General features: G+C 46.7%; 1 protein-coding gene across 1 annotated transcript in view; it reads left to right on the top strand.

Annotated features, from left to right (window-relative positions):
- The window catches only part of kif23 (kinesin family member 23), a 46,795-nt gene that overhangs the window by 22,921 nt on the left and 3,868 nt on the right, over window positions 1-20,006 (top strand). Inside the window, 5 exon segments of the mRNA XM_046342874.1 lie at window positions 1,594-1,767; window positions 7,212-7,412; window positions 9,075-9,311; window positions 14,842-14,930; window positions 19,236-19,317. Coding sequence (XP_046198830.1) covers window positions 1,594-1,767; window positions 7,212-7,412; window positions 9,075-9,311; window positions 14,842-14,930; window positions 19,236-19,317 — 783 coding nt within the window.

Below are 20,006 nucleotides of genomic sequence, written 5' to 3'. Positions count from 1 at the left end.
GATGTAATGAGGTAGACGGGCCTATTTCATGAAGTTGCCCCTAACATGCATTCCCTTTCACATTGAGTGGTTATTGAAAGGAAGAGGGTCTTGAAAGATGTGTCTAATACATTGAAGAACTATTGTCATTTTCAATAGATGTAAAAACAGACTTTGTTTACTTGCTGTTTTGAGCTGAAAACATTACTTTGAGATGGTGGTGGTGGTGGCAGCATTAAGCCAATCAGAAATGCTATCAGATCCCCAAATGGGCACATTGATATGCCCACATTTGCCCACAGTTCAGGTAGTCTATAGGCCTACTTCTGTGTAATCGGGTGCACATTCTTACCCAACATTGACAAGAGCTCTCAAGACCAGGACTAAATTGACAACTTGTAGATAATAATAATAATAATAATATAGATTTGCAGACGCTTTTATGACTTACAGTCAATAAACCAAAACTACCCTGGCGTTTCTCACCAACTGAGCTACAGAAGGACCACAGATGGAATGAAATAAACCAAAACTTGTTTCTCACAAGTGTAGCTTAGGTTTTGCGCTCTGCAAACGTGTCCACTCTGACAGTGAGAACAGTAACATGCTGACCAGACACGTCCTGTGTCCACGTTATTCAATTATTACACCCACACTGCCCCGCGCTCGCCAACGACCGTCTGCTACGCCAAGGGCTAAAAGGGTCATTCCTATTTCTGACGCAGATCGAGCTGCAAGTCCTGCCTCTCCCATCTCCTCATTGGTTTATAGAAGCAGGTACCCACGTGCAATCTCATTTGGTTATACCCACGTGGGTGATTGAAAGATGAACTGTTGCTGGTTGTCGTGGTAATACAATGAAAGTTTAGATGCCAATCACCATATAAGTTCAAAGATGAAAAAGCCTGGAAGGAGGAGAGATGACTAGAAACTATTCGGTTGGCCGTTTTATGTGTGGATTAATTGTCAGAGTAGAGGACCTTGTGCATTTCAGGTCAAATAACAACTCAATGTGTATATCCCAGGATAAATTAGCTAGCAACAGCAAGCTAGCTAAATAGGACAAATTAGCTAGCAACAGCAAGCTAGCTAAATAGGACAAATTAGCTAGCAACAGCAAGCTAGCTAAATAGGACAAATTAGCTAGCAACAGCAAGCTAGCTAAATGGGACAAATTAGCTTGCCATAGCTAGCTAGCTAAATTGCCATACATGTTCAATGCTTTTTGACTTGTCCCCAAATGAATGTAATTGGTTCAGAGTTTGTTTTTGATATTTTAACCTGTGTGTTTGTGATTGGTGGGGGGACAAAATAAATGTATGCATGATGGCTGAAATAATAATCCATTGAATGCATTAACAGAAATGACCATAACCAAATAAACACTGTAAATGATGGGAATTAAAAGATAATGTACTGCTGGTGATGATATGTAATGGAGAATTGATAGACACTCAAACGCAAACAATTCACACGATGCAGTTAAAATCTTTGTCGACCCAAACAATCGACCCAGTCGACTAAATGGGGTCAGCCCTAGTGGACCAGTCAGGTATTTCCTGGTCTGTAGTGCCATGTACTGTCACTTAACATCTCTCTCTCTCTCTCTGTCAGATTGAGATCCTGCAGAAGACCACCAACATCTATGAGGATGACAAGCGTACGCTGCAGCAGGAGCTGGAGAGCAGAGAGCAGCGTCTGCAGAGAGAGCAGACGGAGAAGAGACGCATGGAGCAACGCATGCAGGGCATGGTCCAGGACACCAAGCACAAGTGGGAGAAGGAGTGTGTGAGTAGCCTAGAGGAGGAGGGTCTATCTCTGTGCCGCAGGGGGGGGTGGGGGAATCTCTCTCTTTCTGCAGGTGGAGGAGGATCTCTCTCTCTCTGTGCCATAGCAGGAGGGGGGATCTCTGCCCTGGGGCTTTGGGATATTTTTTTTAGACTAGAGGAAAGAGTGCCTCCTCCTGTCCCATCAAAGACGGGCCTTGTAAACAAAAATTGAGAGATCTACAGGCTTTATCCAAGTCCAGCCAAACCTTTCAGACAGGATACAGTGATCAGTATCAAAACTGGCCTGTAACAACATGAAGGGCACTATGGTAGATGGCAGCCAAAGGTTTAAGAGTAGCAGCAGCTGCACTTTGATAAATAACATCACCATAATCTACAACGGATCAAAAGGTTGACTGAATAATCTGCTTCCTACTGCTCAGAGAAAGACACCATCTGTTTCTGTAGAAAAAGACGACTTTATATCTTAACCAGCTCATCTCTGTGTTTTATAAACGTCAGCCCATATACATCCAAATGCCTCAGTCTTTATCTGCAGGAACGCGTTCCATTGGAGAACCATCTACTGACGGAACATGCAGTTAATCTGGAACATTCTGACCAAACTTGAAAAACAATGTATTTAGTTTTGCCCATATTAAGCTCAAGTTTTAAATCGGCAAAGAGATTCCTGCATACACTGCATTCGGGAAGTATTCAGGCCCCTCGACTTTTTCCACATTCTGTCACGTTACAGCCTTATTCTAAAATGGATTAAATAAATAAAAATCCTCATCAATCTACACACAATACCCCATAATGACATGTTTGCTCATTTATATATATACACACACACGTTCGATCTCCTAGAGATGAACGTACTTTGGTGCAAAAAGTGCAAATCAATCCCAGAACAACAGCAAAGGACCTTGAGGAAACGGGTACAAAAGTATCTATATCCACAGTAAAACGAGTTCTATATCGTCAACCTGAAACGCCCCTCAGCAAGGAAGAAGCCACTGCTCCAAAACCGCCATAAAAAAGCCAGACTACGGTTTGCCACTGCACATGGGGACAAAGATTGTACTTTTTGGAGAAATGTCTGATGAAACAAAAATAGAACTGTTTGGCCATAATGACCATTTATGTTTGGAGGAGAAAGGGGGATGCTTGCAAGCCGAAGAACACCATCCCAACCGTGAAGCACGGGGGTGGCAGCATCATGTTGAGGGTGCTTTGCTGCAGGAGGGACTGGTGCACTTCACAAAATAGATGGCATCATGAGGAAGAAAAAGGATGTGGATATATTGAAGCAACATCTCAAGACATTAGTCAGGAAGTTAAAACTTGGTCGCAGATGGGTCTTCCAAATGGACAATGACCCCAAGCACACTTCCAAAGTTGTGGAAAAATGGCTTAAGGACAAAGTCCAGGTATTTGAGTGGCCATCACAAAGCCCTGACCTCAACCCTATAGAAAATGTGTGGGCAGAACTGAATTTAAAATAAACAGCCTAATTTACATAAGTATTCAGACCCTTTGCTATAAGATTTGAAATTGAGTTCCGGTGCATCCTGTTTCCATTGATCATCCTTGATGTTTTTACAACTTGATTGGAGTCCACCTGTCAAATCAATTGAATTTACCACATGATTTGGAAAGGCAAACACCTGTCTATATAAGGTCCCACAGTTGACAGTACATGTCAGAGCAAAAACCAAGCCATGAGGTCGAAGGAATTGTCAGAGCTCAGAGACCGTATTGTGTCGAGGCGAAGATAGAGGGATGGGTACCAAAAAGTGTCTGCAGCATTGAAGGTCCCCAAGAACACAGTGGCCTCCCTCATTCTGCAGCATTGAAGGTCCCCAAGAACACAGTGGCCTCCCTCATTCTGCAGCATTGAAGGTCCCCAAGAACACAGTGGCCTCCCTCATTCTGCAGCATTGAAGGTCCTCAAGAACACAGTGGCCTCCATCATTCTGCAGCATTGAAGGTCCCCCAGAACACAGTGTCCTCCATCATTCTGCAGCATTGAAGGTCCCCAAGAACACAGTGGCCTCCATCATTCTGCAGCATTGAAGGTCCCCAAGAACACAGTGGCCTCCATCATTCTGCAGCATTGAAGGTCCCCCAGAACAGTGTCCTCCATCATTCTGCAGCATTGAAGGTCCCCCAGAACACAGTGGCCTCCATCATTCTGCAGCATTGAAGGTCCCCAAGAACACAGTGGCCTCCATCATTCTGCAGCATTGAAGGTCCCCAAGAACACAGTGGCCTCCATCATTCTGCAGCATTGAAGGTCCCCAAGAACACAGTGGCCTCCATCATTCTTAAATGGAAGAAGTTTGGATCCACCAACACTCTTCCTAGAGCTGGCCGCCCGGTCAAACTGAGCAATCAGGGGAGAATGGCCTTGGTCAGGGAAGTGACCAAGAACCCGATGGTCACTCTGACAGAGCTCCAGAGTTCCTCTGTGGAGATGGGAGAACCTTCTAGAAGGACAACCATCTCAGCAGCACTCCAACAAGCAGGCCTTTATGGTAGAGTGGTCAGACGGAAACCACTCCTCAGTAAAAGGTAAATGACATCCAGCTTGGAGTTTGCCAAAAACCACCTAAAGGACTCTGACTATGAGAAACAAGATTCTCTGGTCTGATGAAACCAAGACTGAATTCCTTGGCCTGAATGCCAAACGTCACGTCTGGAGGAAACCTGGCACCCTCCCTAAGTTGAAGCATGGTGGTGGTGGCATGATGCTGTGGGGATGTTTTTCAGTGGCCGGGACTGGGAGACTAGTCAGGATTTGAGGGAAAGATAAATGGAGCAAAGCACAGAGATCCTTGATGAAAATTTGCTCCAGAGCGCTCAGGACCTCAGACTGGGGTGAAGGTTCACCTTTCAACAGGACAATGACCCTAAGCACACAGCCAAGACAAGGCAGGAATGGCTTCGGGACAAGTCTCAATGTCCTTGAGTGGCCCAGCAAGAGCCTGGACTTGAACCCAATCTAACATCTCTGGAGAGACCTGAAAATAGCTGTATAGCAACTCTCCCCATCCAACCTGACAGAGCTTGAGAGGATCTGAAAAGAAGAATGGGAGAAACACTCCAAATACAGGTGTGCCAAGCTTGTAGCATCATACCCAAGAAGACTAGAGGCTGGTAATTGCTGCCAAAGGTGCTTCAACAAAGTACTGAGTAAAGAGTCTGAATACTGATGTAAAATGTCAGTTCAAAGGTCCAGGTGTAGTTTTTGCTTTGTCATTATGGGTTATTGTGTGTAGACTGAGGGAAAATAACAAGGCTGTTACAGAACAACATTTGGAAAAGGGGTCTGAACTTTCTGAATGCACAGTACATATGTACAGGATCTAACCACTAACATAAATCGACTCTAGGGGGCTAGCCGATCTACAAACTTCTGTCTAGTATCCAAACAGTTTGGGCTACACAATAATATGACCCTTTATGGAAAGGTTAGACTCACGCACACGTTGGTGGTTTTGCTCTACGACACCCACAGGCCTCACAAGACTCGTCTGAAGGTCCCCCGGTTGAAAAATGAATGGAAGTCTATATGGAGACCCCTCCCCCAGCATAGACAGGGCTTAGTCTGTAGACTTTTGAGACCAGTGTTCCATGACCATCTACATAGGGCAGCAGTACTGGAGGATAGCCTCATGACCATCTACGTAGGGCAGCAGTACCGGAGGATAGCCTCATGACCATCTACATAGGGCAGCAGTACTGGAGGATAGCCTCATGACCATCTACATAGGGCAGCAGTACTGGAGGATAGCCTCATGACCATCTACATAGGGCAGCAGTACTGGAGGATAGCCTCCATGACCATCTACGTAGGGCAGCAGTACTGGAGGATAGCCTCATGACCATCTACGTAGGGCAGCAGTACTGGAGGATAGCCTCATGACCATCTACGTAGGGCAGCAGTACTGGAGGATAGCCGGCTAGTGACTGAAGAGGCTGAATACTTATGTAAATAAGTTACTTTTGTTATTTTATTTATACATATATATTTGCGCACATTTCTAAACCTGTTTTGGCTTTGTCATTATGGGTTGGTGTGTGTCGATTGAAGGGGGGTAATTATTTAATCAATTTTAGAGTAAAGCTGTAACGTAACTAATTGTGGAAGAAGGGAAGGGGTCTGGTTTAACTTTCCGATTGCACTGTGTTAGATATACTGTCAAGTGATATGTTCATTTAGAAGTGCCGCGTTCGGACAGATCTAATAATCAATATGCCAAGTCTTAGATTGTTTAGGGCCTGTAGCTGAGATGTGATGTAGGGTTGCACAATTTGGACTAAATATCTCATATTTGGCTAAGGTAAACTTCCGACATACTGTCAGGGTAGGGAACATCACTTCTAAAACGAGGTCAGTTGAATGAATACATACTGTGCTAACTGAATACAAATCAGTTCCCAGGAGGCCAAAGCATCTCTCAACCCGATCACGTGCTCCGGACTCGGGCACCGGGGTGACGGTGGACTTTAGTGGGCCCACATACTTCCAACGGTATATGTAATTCCCTCGCCATGGAGTTTACCACGATGATGGTGGAAGTTGTCAAATGGGAGGGGGGGTGGGGGCGGCTGGAAGCGGTTAAACAGCCACAGATCCCGGTCTGATGGAATCGTGAGTGGCCGCTGTGAGTGGCCGCTGTGAGTGGCCGCTGTGAGTGGCCGCTGTGAGTGGCCGCTGTGAGTGGGCACCTCCCACCTTCCTCCAACGATGATCCGCTGGATGGGGGTAGCGCAGGCAAGCCTGTGAGGCGTGTGAAGGCCCCATCCTAAGCACTCCCTCCCCTGCCACTATAGCTGAGGAACCCCGTGTGCTTGGCCTGGTCGTTTAGGGTGGTGCTCTCAGATGCCTCCTATTGGGTAGCATCCTTCAGTAAGGCCGGTTGTTCCTGGAGCTCCTTGATCTTCTAAGTGAGGCCAAATCATCCCACCTGTTAATTCACAAATGTCTTTACATTTTTCACAATGGAAGGCGGCGAGTTACACTAAAACAAACATTTAGAGTTTCTTGGTTTTTGTGGAGTTTAACTGGCGCCCATCTTCAGTCATAATTAGCTTGTATATGCACAGATGGTGTGCACTCAGGTCTGGAAATACAGTCCCAGCACTAAGGCCAACGTGAGGTTTATTTTTTTTTTTAAATGAAGCAGGGTGGCTCCAATAATCCAAGTTTATGTGTTAAACTTCACTCTAGTTGGTCAGAGCAGCTGGCTAACAGCTGGTGGCCAAGCACTTTGAAGAACACAAACGTAGACTAGACTTCATCAGGGTGCTTGATCTATACATCTGTTTTCCTACTCGTTAGTTAACTTACTCCATTAAGCTCTCGCATTAACACGTGTCCTGAGTTGTTGGTTTTGAACTGACAACCATCATCTGGGCACATGTTGTGTTAACCCTGGCTGGTTCTGTTTCCAGGAGCGTCGTGTGTGCGCCAAGCAGCTGGAGATGCAGAACAAGCTGTGGGTGAAAGACGAGAAGCTGAAGCAGTTGAAGGCCATTGTGACGGAGAGCAAGACCCCCTCAGACCAGCGCCCCGTCCCCGACAAGCCCCAGCGCCCCTCCCGGGAGAGGGACCGCGTTCCCGCCAAGAGATCGGCCTCACCGTCACCCGTTCCCGTACGTTACCACGACATGCGCTTCTAGAGCACTGACTCATCCAGCTAATATACCCCACTGAAGTGTTTTCCTTTCCTAATCAAACTACTGTTTCCCCCTTTACTGCTGACAGGTTGACCAGCCTCTGTTGACTGGCAGGTCTGTTAATCATGATGTGAAAACACATCTAACTGACTGGTCTGTTAATCATGATGTGAAAACACATCTGACTGACTGACTGACTGGCAGGTCTGTTAATCATGATGTGAAAACACATCTGACTGACTGGCAGGTCTGTTAATCATGATGTGAAAACACATCTGACTGACTGGCAGGTCTGTTAATCGTGATGTGAAAACACATCTGACTGACTGACTGGCAGGTCTGTTAATCATGATGTGAAAACACATCTGACTGACTGACTGGCAGGTCTGTTAATCATGATGTGAAAACACATCTGACTGACTGGCAGGTCTGTTAATCGTGATGTGAAAACACATCTGACTGACTGACTGACAGGTCTGTTAATCGTGATGTGAAAACACATCTGACTGACTGACTGGCAGGTCTGTTAATCATGATGTGAAAACACATCTGACTGTTATTTTATGTGTTACAATGTGGACTTAATGAGTTGAATTTACTGACCCTGACCTTTATGTAGAAGGTTTAACTGAAATCCACCATTCTATCCCATACTTTGTCAGACTTTGAATGTAACATTTATGTAATTGTGTGTTGTCTATCTGGTGTTCATGCAGCCTGTGTGTGTTTGTTAGTGTGTGCAGCCAGCCATGTATGGGATGAATGGTATGTAATGGATGGATGCTATGTATCCCAACTAGCTGGTTGACTTGTCTATCTGCACCACCACCATACTCTGCCCTGCAGCCCGTCCACTCCACGTCCAGCCAGGCCCTAGACCCAGTGTACGCCCCTCCCCATCCCCAGCAGGTCAGACAGTGGCCAGGCTCCCACCCCACCTCCCCTCCTCAGAGCGCTAGCACCGGCACCAGTTCCCTCTCTGTCACCTCCTGCATCTCAGAGTGGGAGCAAAGAGTCCCTCAGGACAGACATGCTGACCCGGCCCAGTACGGGACCCCTAAGACTAGAACCCTAGCTCAGACCCAGGGTCTACCCAGCAGCCTTAGCAGGAGGAGAGGCAGGTGTTGGGAGAGGGCCAGAGAAAGAGAGGAAGAGAGAGAGGTTCCTGACCAGACCTGTGAGCTAGAGGAACAGGAAGGAGCATACAGGGTCAGTGAGTCTCATCAGACTAAGGTGGTAAGGTCATCTGGTAGGTAGCAGAGCTGCGGTTAAAGTAGATTCCTCCAACCAGCTCATCAGCTGACCTTTATGTTTGTGGGCTAATGTTTGTATTAACACTCCCTCCTATATAACTGGTACTATGTTCTTGTTTACACTTTAGACTGAAATAAAATGATTTTCTAACTTAACAGGATTGGTTCTTCTAAAACATGTCCACTACCAAGCCATGTTTGTTGTTTTCTACCACCATGATGACTGATCCCTGATTTGAATCAGATTGAGTTTTGTTTGGTTGGCTAGATTGTACTTCCTGTAGAGTTGATGTTCTATTATTGTCACTAACTCCAGGAATGGTTTTATTGTTAGCAACACATGATTCTCTGACTTTCACTCTGCTTGGTTTCCGTCGACGACCAGACGGGCCCCCCGGTGCGTGCGGTCCACAGGCGCTCCCACTCTGCGGGCGGGGAGAGGTGGGTGGACCACAAGCCGTCGTCTAACGTGGAGCTGGACACGGTGATGCAGCCCATCCTGGGTTCCAACGCCATTAAGGTCTCGGCCCCCAGCGAGAAGGCCCTAGCCAAGTGTGACAAGTACATGCTCACTCACCAAGACGTGGCCTCTGATGGAGAGATACAGACCAAACTCATCAAGGTATGTACCAGCCAGACTTGCAGAAAGCTCTCTGAATTTATCTACCCTGTTTATTTACTTATTTACTTTAATCACTGAACACAACCAGCGCTTATTAGAGAGGGGCTTCTATTTTGGCTGGGGCTTCTATTTGGGCGGGGGCTTCTATTTCCTTACTAAACCCCCCACCCCCACCTTGCTATTTGAGCCGGGCTTCTATTTCCTTACTAAACCCCCCACCCCCACCTTGCTATTTGAGCCGAGCTATTTCCTTACTAAACCCCCCACCCCCACCTTGCTATTTGAGCCGAGCTTCTATTTCCTTACTAAACCCCCCACCCCCACCTTGCTATTTGAGCCGAGCTTCTATTTCCTTACTAAACCCCCCACCCCCACCTTGCAGTCTCGTCCTCTTCTGATTTTTGTTCTACTTTTTGACTTGGCCGTTGTAACTTTTGGATCGATCCCAGATTGCCTGGCTGTTGCTTCACCCAAATTTTGTTCTGTCAATTTGGTCATTGCTAGCTTGATTTTGATGTAATTTTCTTTTAGGTGGCACCATGGCTGGCAACGATGACAAAATATTTTGTTAATGACCGTGGGAATATCAGTTGTCCATTGTAAACCTTGAAATCTGTTTATTTGCTGAAATGTGTGCCGATGCCTGGTGTCGTAGCGTTTGCTGTCATTACATGTAAAGACTGTTATCAAATCAATTCTCTGTGTAATTATTCCTTACGTGATTAAACTAATCATGTAACTTTAATTAACTAGGAAGTTGGGGCACCACGGGGGAATGTTTATAGTCTATTTCCCGAATTAACTCTTATCGATTACAGTCTTCAATTAATGTGTTATGACCTCATCAGTCTCATTCCTGAATGTTGCAAACCCTTGGAGATCTGCACCAACCCTAACATCATGAATCAGCGATATACAAACTGGCTTAGTTATTTATTTACTAACTAATCAATCACAGAATTGATTAGATCAGTTGTAGATTGTTATAATGGATACGTCAGAGTACCATTCGGTCGTTCAACCGGTTGCGTTTACCAGACTATAGAATTAAAACAGCTGCAGTCTGAATAATTGTTCTTTTAGTTTGTAGATTTCTTAGCCATTTTCAATGTGGGAATGATCTCCACGTTCTCTGGTCTTGTCCTTCGGTAGAGTTGTCAACCATTTCGACGTGTAGCGACAGCTTCCATGTTTTCTAGTCTATTGTACATTCTGTCGGAAGTGGGTTTTATACTTTTAGCAATGACACCGTGTAATGTCTGTGCTCACTGGGGTGCTCCGTGTAATGTCTGTGCTCACTGGGGCGCTCCGTGTAATGTCTGTGCTCACTGGGGCGCTCCGTGTAATGTCTGTGCTCACTGGGGCGCTCCGTGTAATGTCTGTGCTCACTGGGGCGCTCCGTGTAATGTCTGTGCTCACTGGGGCGCTCCGTGTAATGTCTGTGCTCACTGGGGCGCTCCGTGTAATGTCTGTGCTCACTGGGGCGCTCCGTGTAACGTCTGTGCTCACTGGGGCGCTCCGTGTAACGTCTGTGCTCACTGGGGCGCTCCGTGTAACGTCTGTGCTCACTGGGGCGCTCCGTGTAACGTCTGTGCTCACTGGGGCGCTCCGTGTAACGTCTGTGCTCACTGGGGCGCTCCGTGTAACGTCTGTGCTCACTGGGGCGCTCCGTGTAACGTCTGTGCTCACTGGGGCGCTCCGTGTAACGTCTGTGCTCACTGGGGCGCTCCGTGTAACGTCTGTGCTCACTGGGGCGCTCCGTGTAACGTCTGTGCTCACGGGGGCGCTCCGTGTAACGTCTGTGCTCACTGGGGCGCTCCGTGTAACGTCTGTGCTCACTGGGGCGCTCCGTGTAACGTCTGTGCTCACGGGGCGCTCCGTGTAACGTCTGTGCTCACTGGGGCGCTCCGTAAACGTCTGTGCTCACTGGGGCGCTCCGTGTAACGTCTGTGCTCACTGGGGCGCTCCGTGTAACGTCTGTGCTCACTGGGGCGCTCCGTGTAACGTCTGTGCTCACTGGGGCGCTCCGTGTAACGTCTGTGCTCACTGGGGCGCTCCGTGTAACGTCTGTGCTCACTGGGGCGCTCCGTGTAACGTCTGTGCTCACTGGGGCGCTCCGTGTAACGTCTGTGCTCACTGGGGCGCTCCGTGTAACGTCTGTGCTCACTGGGGCGCTCCGTGTAACGTCTGTGCTCACTGGGCGCTCCGTGTAACGTCGGTGCTCACGGGGGCGCTCCGTGTAACGTCGGTGCTCACGGGGGCGCTCCGTGTAACGTCGGTGCTCACGGGGGCGCTCCGTGTAACGTCGGTGCTCACGGGGGCGCTCCGTGTAACGTCGGTGCTCACGGGGGCGCTCCGTGTAACGTCGGTGCTCACGGGGCGCTCCGTTGTCGGTGCTCACGGGGCGCTCCAACGTCGGTGCTCACGGGGGCGCTCCGTGTAACGTCGGTGCTCACGGGGGCGCTCCGTGTAACGTCGGTGCTCACGGGGGCGTGGCCACTGACTGATCCGAAGTTACTTTGAAAAAGGATTCTCATTTGGAAGACAAACATCACGTTGTCTTTCCAAAAGTGTTCTTATGCTTAATCATTTATTTTATACAACATTCAGATGCCAATAATTGACACAAACAAACGAGTTGTCTCTCCTGTCCTTCATGAGGTCACCAGATGAAACCAACTCGACATGCCTTAAGTGTCCACTGACCGTTCCAACTGCTTCAACCTTTTGATGTCCAAGTGTCTCTGTGTTCCACAGTCACATACATGTCTATATACAGGGAGTACCATTACTAAGTCAATGTGCAGGGGTATGAGGTAATAACATGACTATATACAGGGAGTACCAGTACTGAGTCAATGTGCAGGGGTACGAGGTAATACCATGTCTATATACAGGGAGTACCAGTACTGAGTCGATGTACAGGGGTACGAGGTAATACCATGTCGATGTACAGGGGTACGAGGTAATACCATGTCGATGTACAGGGGTACGAGGTAATACCATGTCGATGTACAGGGGTACGAGGTAATACCATGTCGATGTACAGGGGTACGAGGTAATACCATGTCGATGTACAGGGGTACGAGGTAATACCATGTCGATGTACAGGGGTACGAGGTAATACCATGTCGATGTACAGGGTACGAGGTAATACCATGTCGATGTACAGGGGTACGAGGTAATACCATGTCGATGTACAGGGGTACCAGGTAATACCATGTCGATGTACAGGGTACGAGGTAATACCATGTCGATGTACAGGGGTACGAGGTAATACCATGTCGATGTACAGGGGTACGAGGTAATACCATGTCGATGTACAGGGGTACGAGGTAATACCATGTCGATGTACAGGGGTATGAGGTAATACCATGTCTATATGCAGGGGTATGAGGTAATAACATGTCTATATACAAGGAGTACCAGTACTGAGTCGATGTGCAGGGGTACGAGGTAATACCATGTCTATATAAAGGGAGTACCAGTACTGAGGCGATGTGCAGGGGTATGAAGTAAATAAGGTAGATATGTACATATTAGGTAGGGATACAGTGACTAGGCAACCAGATTAAACCGTAACAGCAGTGTATGTGATGAGTCAAAATGTTGGCCTTCATGATCAATGCAAATAGTTAAACAATAGATACCGGACTAACTATTTAGCAATATTATGGCTTGGTGGGAGAAGCTGTTCAGGGTCCTGTTGGTTCCAGACTTGGTGCATCGGTACTGCTTGCTGTGCGGTAGCGAAGAGAACCGTCTATTACTTGATTGGCTGGAGTTTATGACCATTTTTAGGGCCTTCCGCTGACAACGCCCTGTGTAAAGTGTGTATATAGCGCCTTGCAGTTGGATGCCAAGCAGTTACCATACCAAGCGGTGATGCAGCCGATCAAGATGCTCTCAATGGTGCAGCTGTAGAACTTTTTGAGGATCTCAGGGCCCATAAAAAATATTTTCTTGGATGTGTGTACCATGATAATTCCTAAGTGATATGGGCACCGGACTTGAAGCTCTCCTCCTGCTCCACTACAGCCCCGTTCGGTGTGGATGGGAGCGTGCTCGGCCCTCCTTTTCCTGTTGTCCACGATCAGCCCCTTGGTCTTGCAGACGTTGAGGAAAAGATTGTTGTCCTGACCTCACACTGCCAGGTGTCTGACGACCTCCCTATAGGCTCTCGTCGTCGATCGGACCAGCAAACTTAATAATGTTGTTGGAGTTGTCCACGGCCACGCAGTTGTGGGTGAACAGGGAGTACAGGAGGGGACTGAGCACACATCCGAGTAGACCACGTGTTGAGGGTCATCATGGCGGATGTGTTGCTTCCACTCGGGATCTGGGGGTGGCTCGTCAGGAAGTCGAGGATCCAGTTGCAGAGGCAGGTGTTTAGTCCCAGGGACCTTAGCTTAGTGATGAACTTGGAAGGAACTATAGTGTTTAATGCTGAGCTTGTAGTCAATGAACAGCATTCTCACGTCAGTGTCCCTCTTGTCCAGGTGGGAAAGGGCCGTGTGCAGTGCAATAGAGATTGCGTTATCTGTCGGGGCGGTATACGAATTGGAGTGGGCCGAGGGTGTCTGGGATGATGGATTTGATGTGAGCCATGTCAGCCTTCCAAGTAATTTCAGGGCTACATGTGTAAGTGTTACGGGGTGGTAATAATTTCCAAGTTACCTTAAGTGTTCTTGGGCACAGGGACGATGGTGGTCTGCTGGAAACATGTAGGTATTACAGACTTGGTCAGAAAGAGGTTTGATAATGTCACTTTAGACCCTTGTCAGCTGGTCAGCGCATGCTCTGGGTATGAGTCCTGTTAATCTGTCTGGCCATGCGGCCTTGTGAATGCTACCCTGTTTCAAAGGTCTTGCATCCTCTACGGTGAGCGAGATCAGTCGTCCGGAACAGCTGCTGCTCTCATGCATGGTACAGTGTTGCTTGCCTCGAAGCGATCATAGAAGGAATTTAGATCGTCTGGTAGGCTCGCGTCACTGGGCAGCTCGTGGCTGTTTCCCTTTGTAATCCATGATGGTTTGCAAAACCGGACACACCCGACGAGCATCAGAAACGGCGTAGAAGGATTCTATCTTAGTCCTGCAGTGATGTTTTGACTGTTTGATGGCTTGTCGGACGTCGTAACAGGATTTCTTATTCGTGTCCCGCTCCTTGAAAGAGGCAGCTCTATCCTTCAGCTCAGTGCGGATGTTGCCTGTAATCCATGGCTTCTACTAATTTACTATTACTACTTTGACTAATTTACCAGTACTACTACCACCACCATGCAGAATTGGTCAGGAGCTCATAAAGGTGTCAGCTGTCCATCTCTACAGCGCCATCTTTAATGCTTGTGTTCTCATGCCTGTATTCCTGTGGGGCTCAGTTGGCAGCGCATGGCGCTGGAAACGTCTGGTTGTGGGTTCGATTCCCACGGGGGACCAGTATTGAAATTGTATGCACTCACTACTGTGGTGGCTCTGGATATGAGTCTACTCATTGACTAAAATGTGTTCTGATGCCTGTGTTGTTTTAGGGTGAAGTGTTCAAGACACGAGGGGGAGGACAGGCAGTCCAGTTCACTGATATAGAAACTCTGAGACAAGAGCTGCCCACTGGACCAAGGTAGGTGTCCTGTCTACTGCTACTAGTACTGCTACTAGTACTGCTACTAGTACTGCTACTAGTACTGCTACTAGTACTGCTACTGGTACTGCTACTAGTACTGGTACTGGTACTGCTACTAGTACTGGTACTGGTACTGCTACTGGTACTGCTACTGGTACTGCTACTGGTACTGCTACTGGTACTGCTACTGGTACTGCTACTGGTACTGCTACTAGTACTACTGGTACTGCTACTAGTACTACTAGTACTGCTACTGGTACTACTAGTACTGCTACTGGTACTACTGCTACTGTTACTGTTACTAGTACTACTGCTACTAGTACTACTGTTACTGCTACTAGTACTACTGTTACTGCTCACTTAGTACTGCTACTAGTACTACTGTTACTACTGTTACTGCTAACTTAGTACTGTTACTAGTACTACTGTTACTGCTAACTTAGTACTGCTACTAGTACTACTGTTACTGCTACTAGTACTAGTGTTACTGCTAACTTAGTACTGCTACTAGTACTACTGTTACTGCTACTAGTACTAGTGTTACTGCTAACTTAGTACTGCTACTAGTACTACTGTTACTGCTACTAGTACTAGTGTTACTGCTAACTTAGTACTGCTACTAGTACTACTGTTACTGCTACTAGTACTAGTGTTACTGCTAACTTAGTACTACTGTTACTGCTACTAGTACTACTGTTACTGCTACTAGTACTAGTGTTACTGCTACTAGTACTACTGTTACTGCTACTAGTACTACTGTTACTGCTACTAGTACTACTGTTACTGCTACTAGTACTACTGTTACTGCTACTAGTACTACTGTTACTGCTACTAGTACTACTGTTACTACTGTTACTGCTACTAGTACTACTGTTACTACTGTTACTGCTAACTTAGTACTGTTACTAGTACTACTATTACTACTGTTACTGCTAACTTAGTACTGCTACTAGTACTACTGTTACTGCTAACTTAGTACTGTTACTAGTACTACTATTACTACTGTTACTGCTAACTTAGTACTGCTACTAGTACTACTGTTACTGCTAACTTAGTACTGTTACTAGTACTACTATTACTACTGTTACTGCTAACTTAGTACTGCTACTAGTACTACTGTTACTGCTACTAGTACTAGTGTTACTGCTACTAGTACTACTGTTACTGCTAACTTAGTACTGCTACTAGTACTACTGTTACTGCTAACTTACTTCATGCATCCCATGTTGAGTTGAATTAAAATACTCCAGAAATGTTCCATACGCACAAAAGCTTATTTCTCTCAGATTTTGTGCCAACATGTGTTTACAGCCCAGTTAGTGAGCATTTCTCCTTCACCAAGATAATCCATCTACCTGACAGGTGTGGCAGATCAAGAAGCTGATTAAACAGCATGATCATTACACAGCTGCACCTTGTGCTGGGGACAATAGAAGGCCACTCTAATATGTGCAGTTGTCACACAACACCATGTCACATGTCTTGAGGGAGCGTGTAATTGGCATGCTGACTGCAGGAATATCCACCAGAGCTGTTCCCAGAGAATTTAATGTTAATTCCTCTACCATATGCCGCCTCAATGTCATTTTAGAGAATTTGGCAGTACGTACAACTGGCCTCACCTGCAGACCATGTGTAACCACGGCAGCCCAGGACCCCCCACATCCTCCTTCTTCACCTGCAGGATGGTCTGAGACAAGCCACCCGGACAGCTGATGAAACTGGGTTTGCACAACCAAAGAATTTCTGCACAAACTGTCAAACCTTTCAGTGAAGCTCATCTGTATGTGCATCGTCCTCACCAGTGTCTTGACTTGCTCCTCACGGATCAATCCCACTTTTAACTGTGCCTGGCAGACGGCGTGTGTGGAGTCATGTGGGCAAGCGGTTTGCTGATGTCAACAGAATGCCCCATGGTGGGGTTATGGTATGGGCAGGCATAAGCTACAGACAATTAACACAATTACATTTTATTAATTTGAATGCAGAGATACCGTGATGAGATCCTGAGGCCGATTGTCGTGCCATTCATCCGCCTCATCACCTCATGTTTCAGCATGATAATGCATGGCCCCATGTCGCAGGGTTCTTCCATGGCCTGCATATACTCACCAGACATGTGACCCTTTGAGCATGTTTGGAATGCTCTGGAATGACTTGTACGACAGCGTGTTCCAGTTCCCGCCAACATCCAGCTACTTCGCACAGCCATTGAAGAGGAACAACATCCCACAACCAACAGCCTGATCAGCTCTATGTGAAGGAGATGTGTTGACTGCATGAGACAAATGGTGGTCACACCAGATACTGACTGGTGTTCTGATTCGCACCAGATACTGACTGGTGTTCTGATTCGCACCAGATACTGACTGGTGTTCTGATTCGCACCAGATACTGACTGGTGTTCTGATTCGCACCAGATACTGACTGGTGTTCTGATTCGCACCAGATACTGACTGGTGTTCTGATTCGCACCAGATACTGACTGGTGTTCTGATTCGCACCAGATACTGACTGGTGTTCTGATTCGCACCAGATACTGACTGGTGTTCTGATCCGCACCAGATACTGACTGGTGTTCTGATTCGCACCAGATACTGACTGGTGTTCTGATTCGCACCAGATACTGACTGGTGTTCTGATTCGCACCAGATACTGACTGGTGTTCTGATCCGCACCAGATACTGACTGGTGTTCTGATCCGCACCAGATACTGACTGGTGTTCTGATCCGCACCAGATACTGACTGGTGTTCTGATTCGCACCAGATACTGACTGGTGTTCTGATCCGCACCAGATACTGACTGGTGTTCTGATCCGCACCAGATACTGACTGGTGTTCTGATCCGCACCAGATACTGACTGGTGTTCTGATTCGCACCAGATACTGACTGGTGTTCTGATTCGCACCAGATACTGACTGGTGTTCTGATCCGCACCAGATACTGACTGGTGTTCTGATCCGCACCAGATACTGACTGGTGTTCTGATCCGCACCAGATACTGACTGGTGTTCTGATTCGCACCAGATACTGACTGGTGTTCTGATTCGCACCAGATACTGACTGGTGTTCTGATCCGCACCAGATACTGACTGGTGTTCTGATCCGCACCAGATACTGACTGGTGTTCTGATCCGCACCAGATACTGACTGGTGTTCTGATCCGCACCAGATACTGACTGGTGTTCTGATCCGCACCAGATACTGACTGGTGTTCTGATCCGCACCAGATACTGACTGGTGTTCTGATCCGCACCAGATACTGACTGGTGTTCTGATTCGCACCAGATACTGACTGGTCTGCTCAACTCTTCTTTTCTTTTTTTAAAGGTATCTGTGACCAACAGATGCATCTCTGTATTCCCAGTCATGTTAAATCCATAGATTAGGGCCTCATTTAATTAACTGATTTCCTTTCTTGAACTATAACTCAGTCAAATATTTTAAATTGTTCCATGTTGCGTTTTATATTTTTGTTCATTGTACTTTCATGCATACAGTGCATTCGGAAAGTATTCATTACATTACATTTAAGTCATTTAGCAGACGCTCTTATCCAGAGCGACTTACAAATTGGTGCATTCACCTTATGACATCCAGTATTCAGACCCCTTCTATTTTTCCACCTTTTGATAGGTTGCAGCCTTGTTCTAAAATGGATTACATCGTTGTTTTCCCGCTCATAAATTTACACACAATACCACATGACAAAGCAAAAACAGGTTTATTAAAAATAAAAACTGAAATCACGTTTACATAAGCATTCAGACGCTCCCCGTCCAACCTGACAGAGCTTGAGGATCTGCGGAGAAGAAACTCCCCAAATACAGGTGTGCCAAGCTTGTAGCTTCATACCTAAGACATGCGGCTGTAGTCGCTGCCCAAGGCGCTTCAACAAAGTACTGCGTAAAGAGTCTGAATACTTGTTATTGGGCGGCAGGGTAGCCTAGTGGTTAGAGCGTTGGACTAGTAACCGAAATGTTGCAAGTTCGAATCCCCGAGCTGACAAGGTACAAATCTGTCGTTCTGCCCCTGAACAGACAGTTAACCCACTGTTCCTAGGCCGTCATTGAAAATAAGAATTTGTTCTGAACTGACTTGCCTAGTAAAATAAAGGTGAAAAGTTTTAAAAATCAATTTTTTAAATATAGATTTTTTTTACAAATGTGCAAACACTTCTAAAAATGTCTAATCTTGGATCACATAATGATAGGTTTGTGAATCTTAGATCAGAACGATAAGCTGAAGATCATTTGCTTTTGTATCGTCTGATGTCAAACACTTACTGTGTTACTTACAGCCGTAAGAGGAGGTCGTCAGAGGGCAACACTGCCCAGGGGGGTGACCGTATGGAGGGAGACTGGACAGATGTGGAGACCAGGGTAAGAGACAGGGCTCACTCTCTACACGGGCTGTACTGTTTTGTCTGGTCCCAGGTCAGTTTTTGCTGTTCAAGCCCTAGTGTTACGAAACTCATAACAAGCCCACTGATTTTGCTGCACTCACTGGTCTGGAACCTGAATCATTATGTCTAGGGGTCCTAGGCCTTGTTGACTGGAATGGAACCTGAATCATTATGTCTAGGGGTCCTAGGCCTTGTTGACTGGAATGGAACCTGAATCATTATGTCTAGGGGTCCTAGGCCTTGTTGACTGGTATGGAACCTGAATCATTATGTCTAGGGGTCCTAGGCCTTGTTGACTGGTATGGAACCTGAATCATTGTCTAGGGGTCCTAGGCCTTGTTGACTGGTCTGGAACCTGAATCATTATGTCTAGGGGTCCTAGGCCTTGTTGACTGGTCTGGAACCTGAATCATTATGTCTAGGGGTCCTAGGCCTTGTTGACTGGTCTGGAACCTGAATCATTATGTCTAGGGGTCCTAGGCCTTGTTGACTGGTCTGGAACCTGAATGAATGTGTGCATTTATGTAAGAAATCGGTGTATGTGCCTAGATGTCAAATATATATATTTACTTAGGGAGACGGCAACATTACCTTGGTCCAGGGCCAGCTTTGCCTCTGACCTCTTGGTCTTCCAAGCAAATTAGTATTTGTAAAGATGGTGAAGAT

The sequence above is a fragment of the Oncorhynchus gorbuscha genome, linkage group LG01, assembly GCF_021184085.1.
Source record: "Oncorhynchus gorbuscha isolate QuinsamMale2020 ecotype Even-year linkage group LG01, OgorEven_v1.0, whole genome shotgun sequence".
Classification (NCBI taxonomy): domain Eukaryota; kingdom Metazoa; phylum Chordata; class Actinopteri; order Salmoniformes; family Salmonidae; genus Oncorhynchus; species Oncorhynchus gorbuscha.
This window is presented reverse-complemented; position numbering and strand designations above follow the sequence as displayed.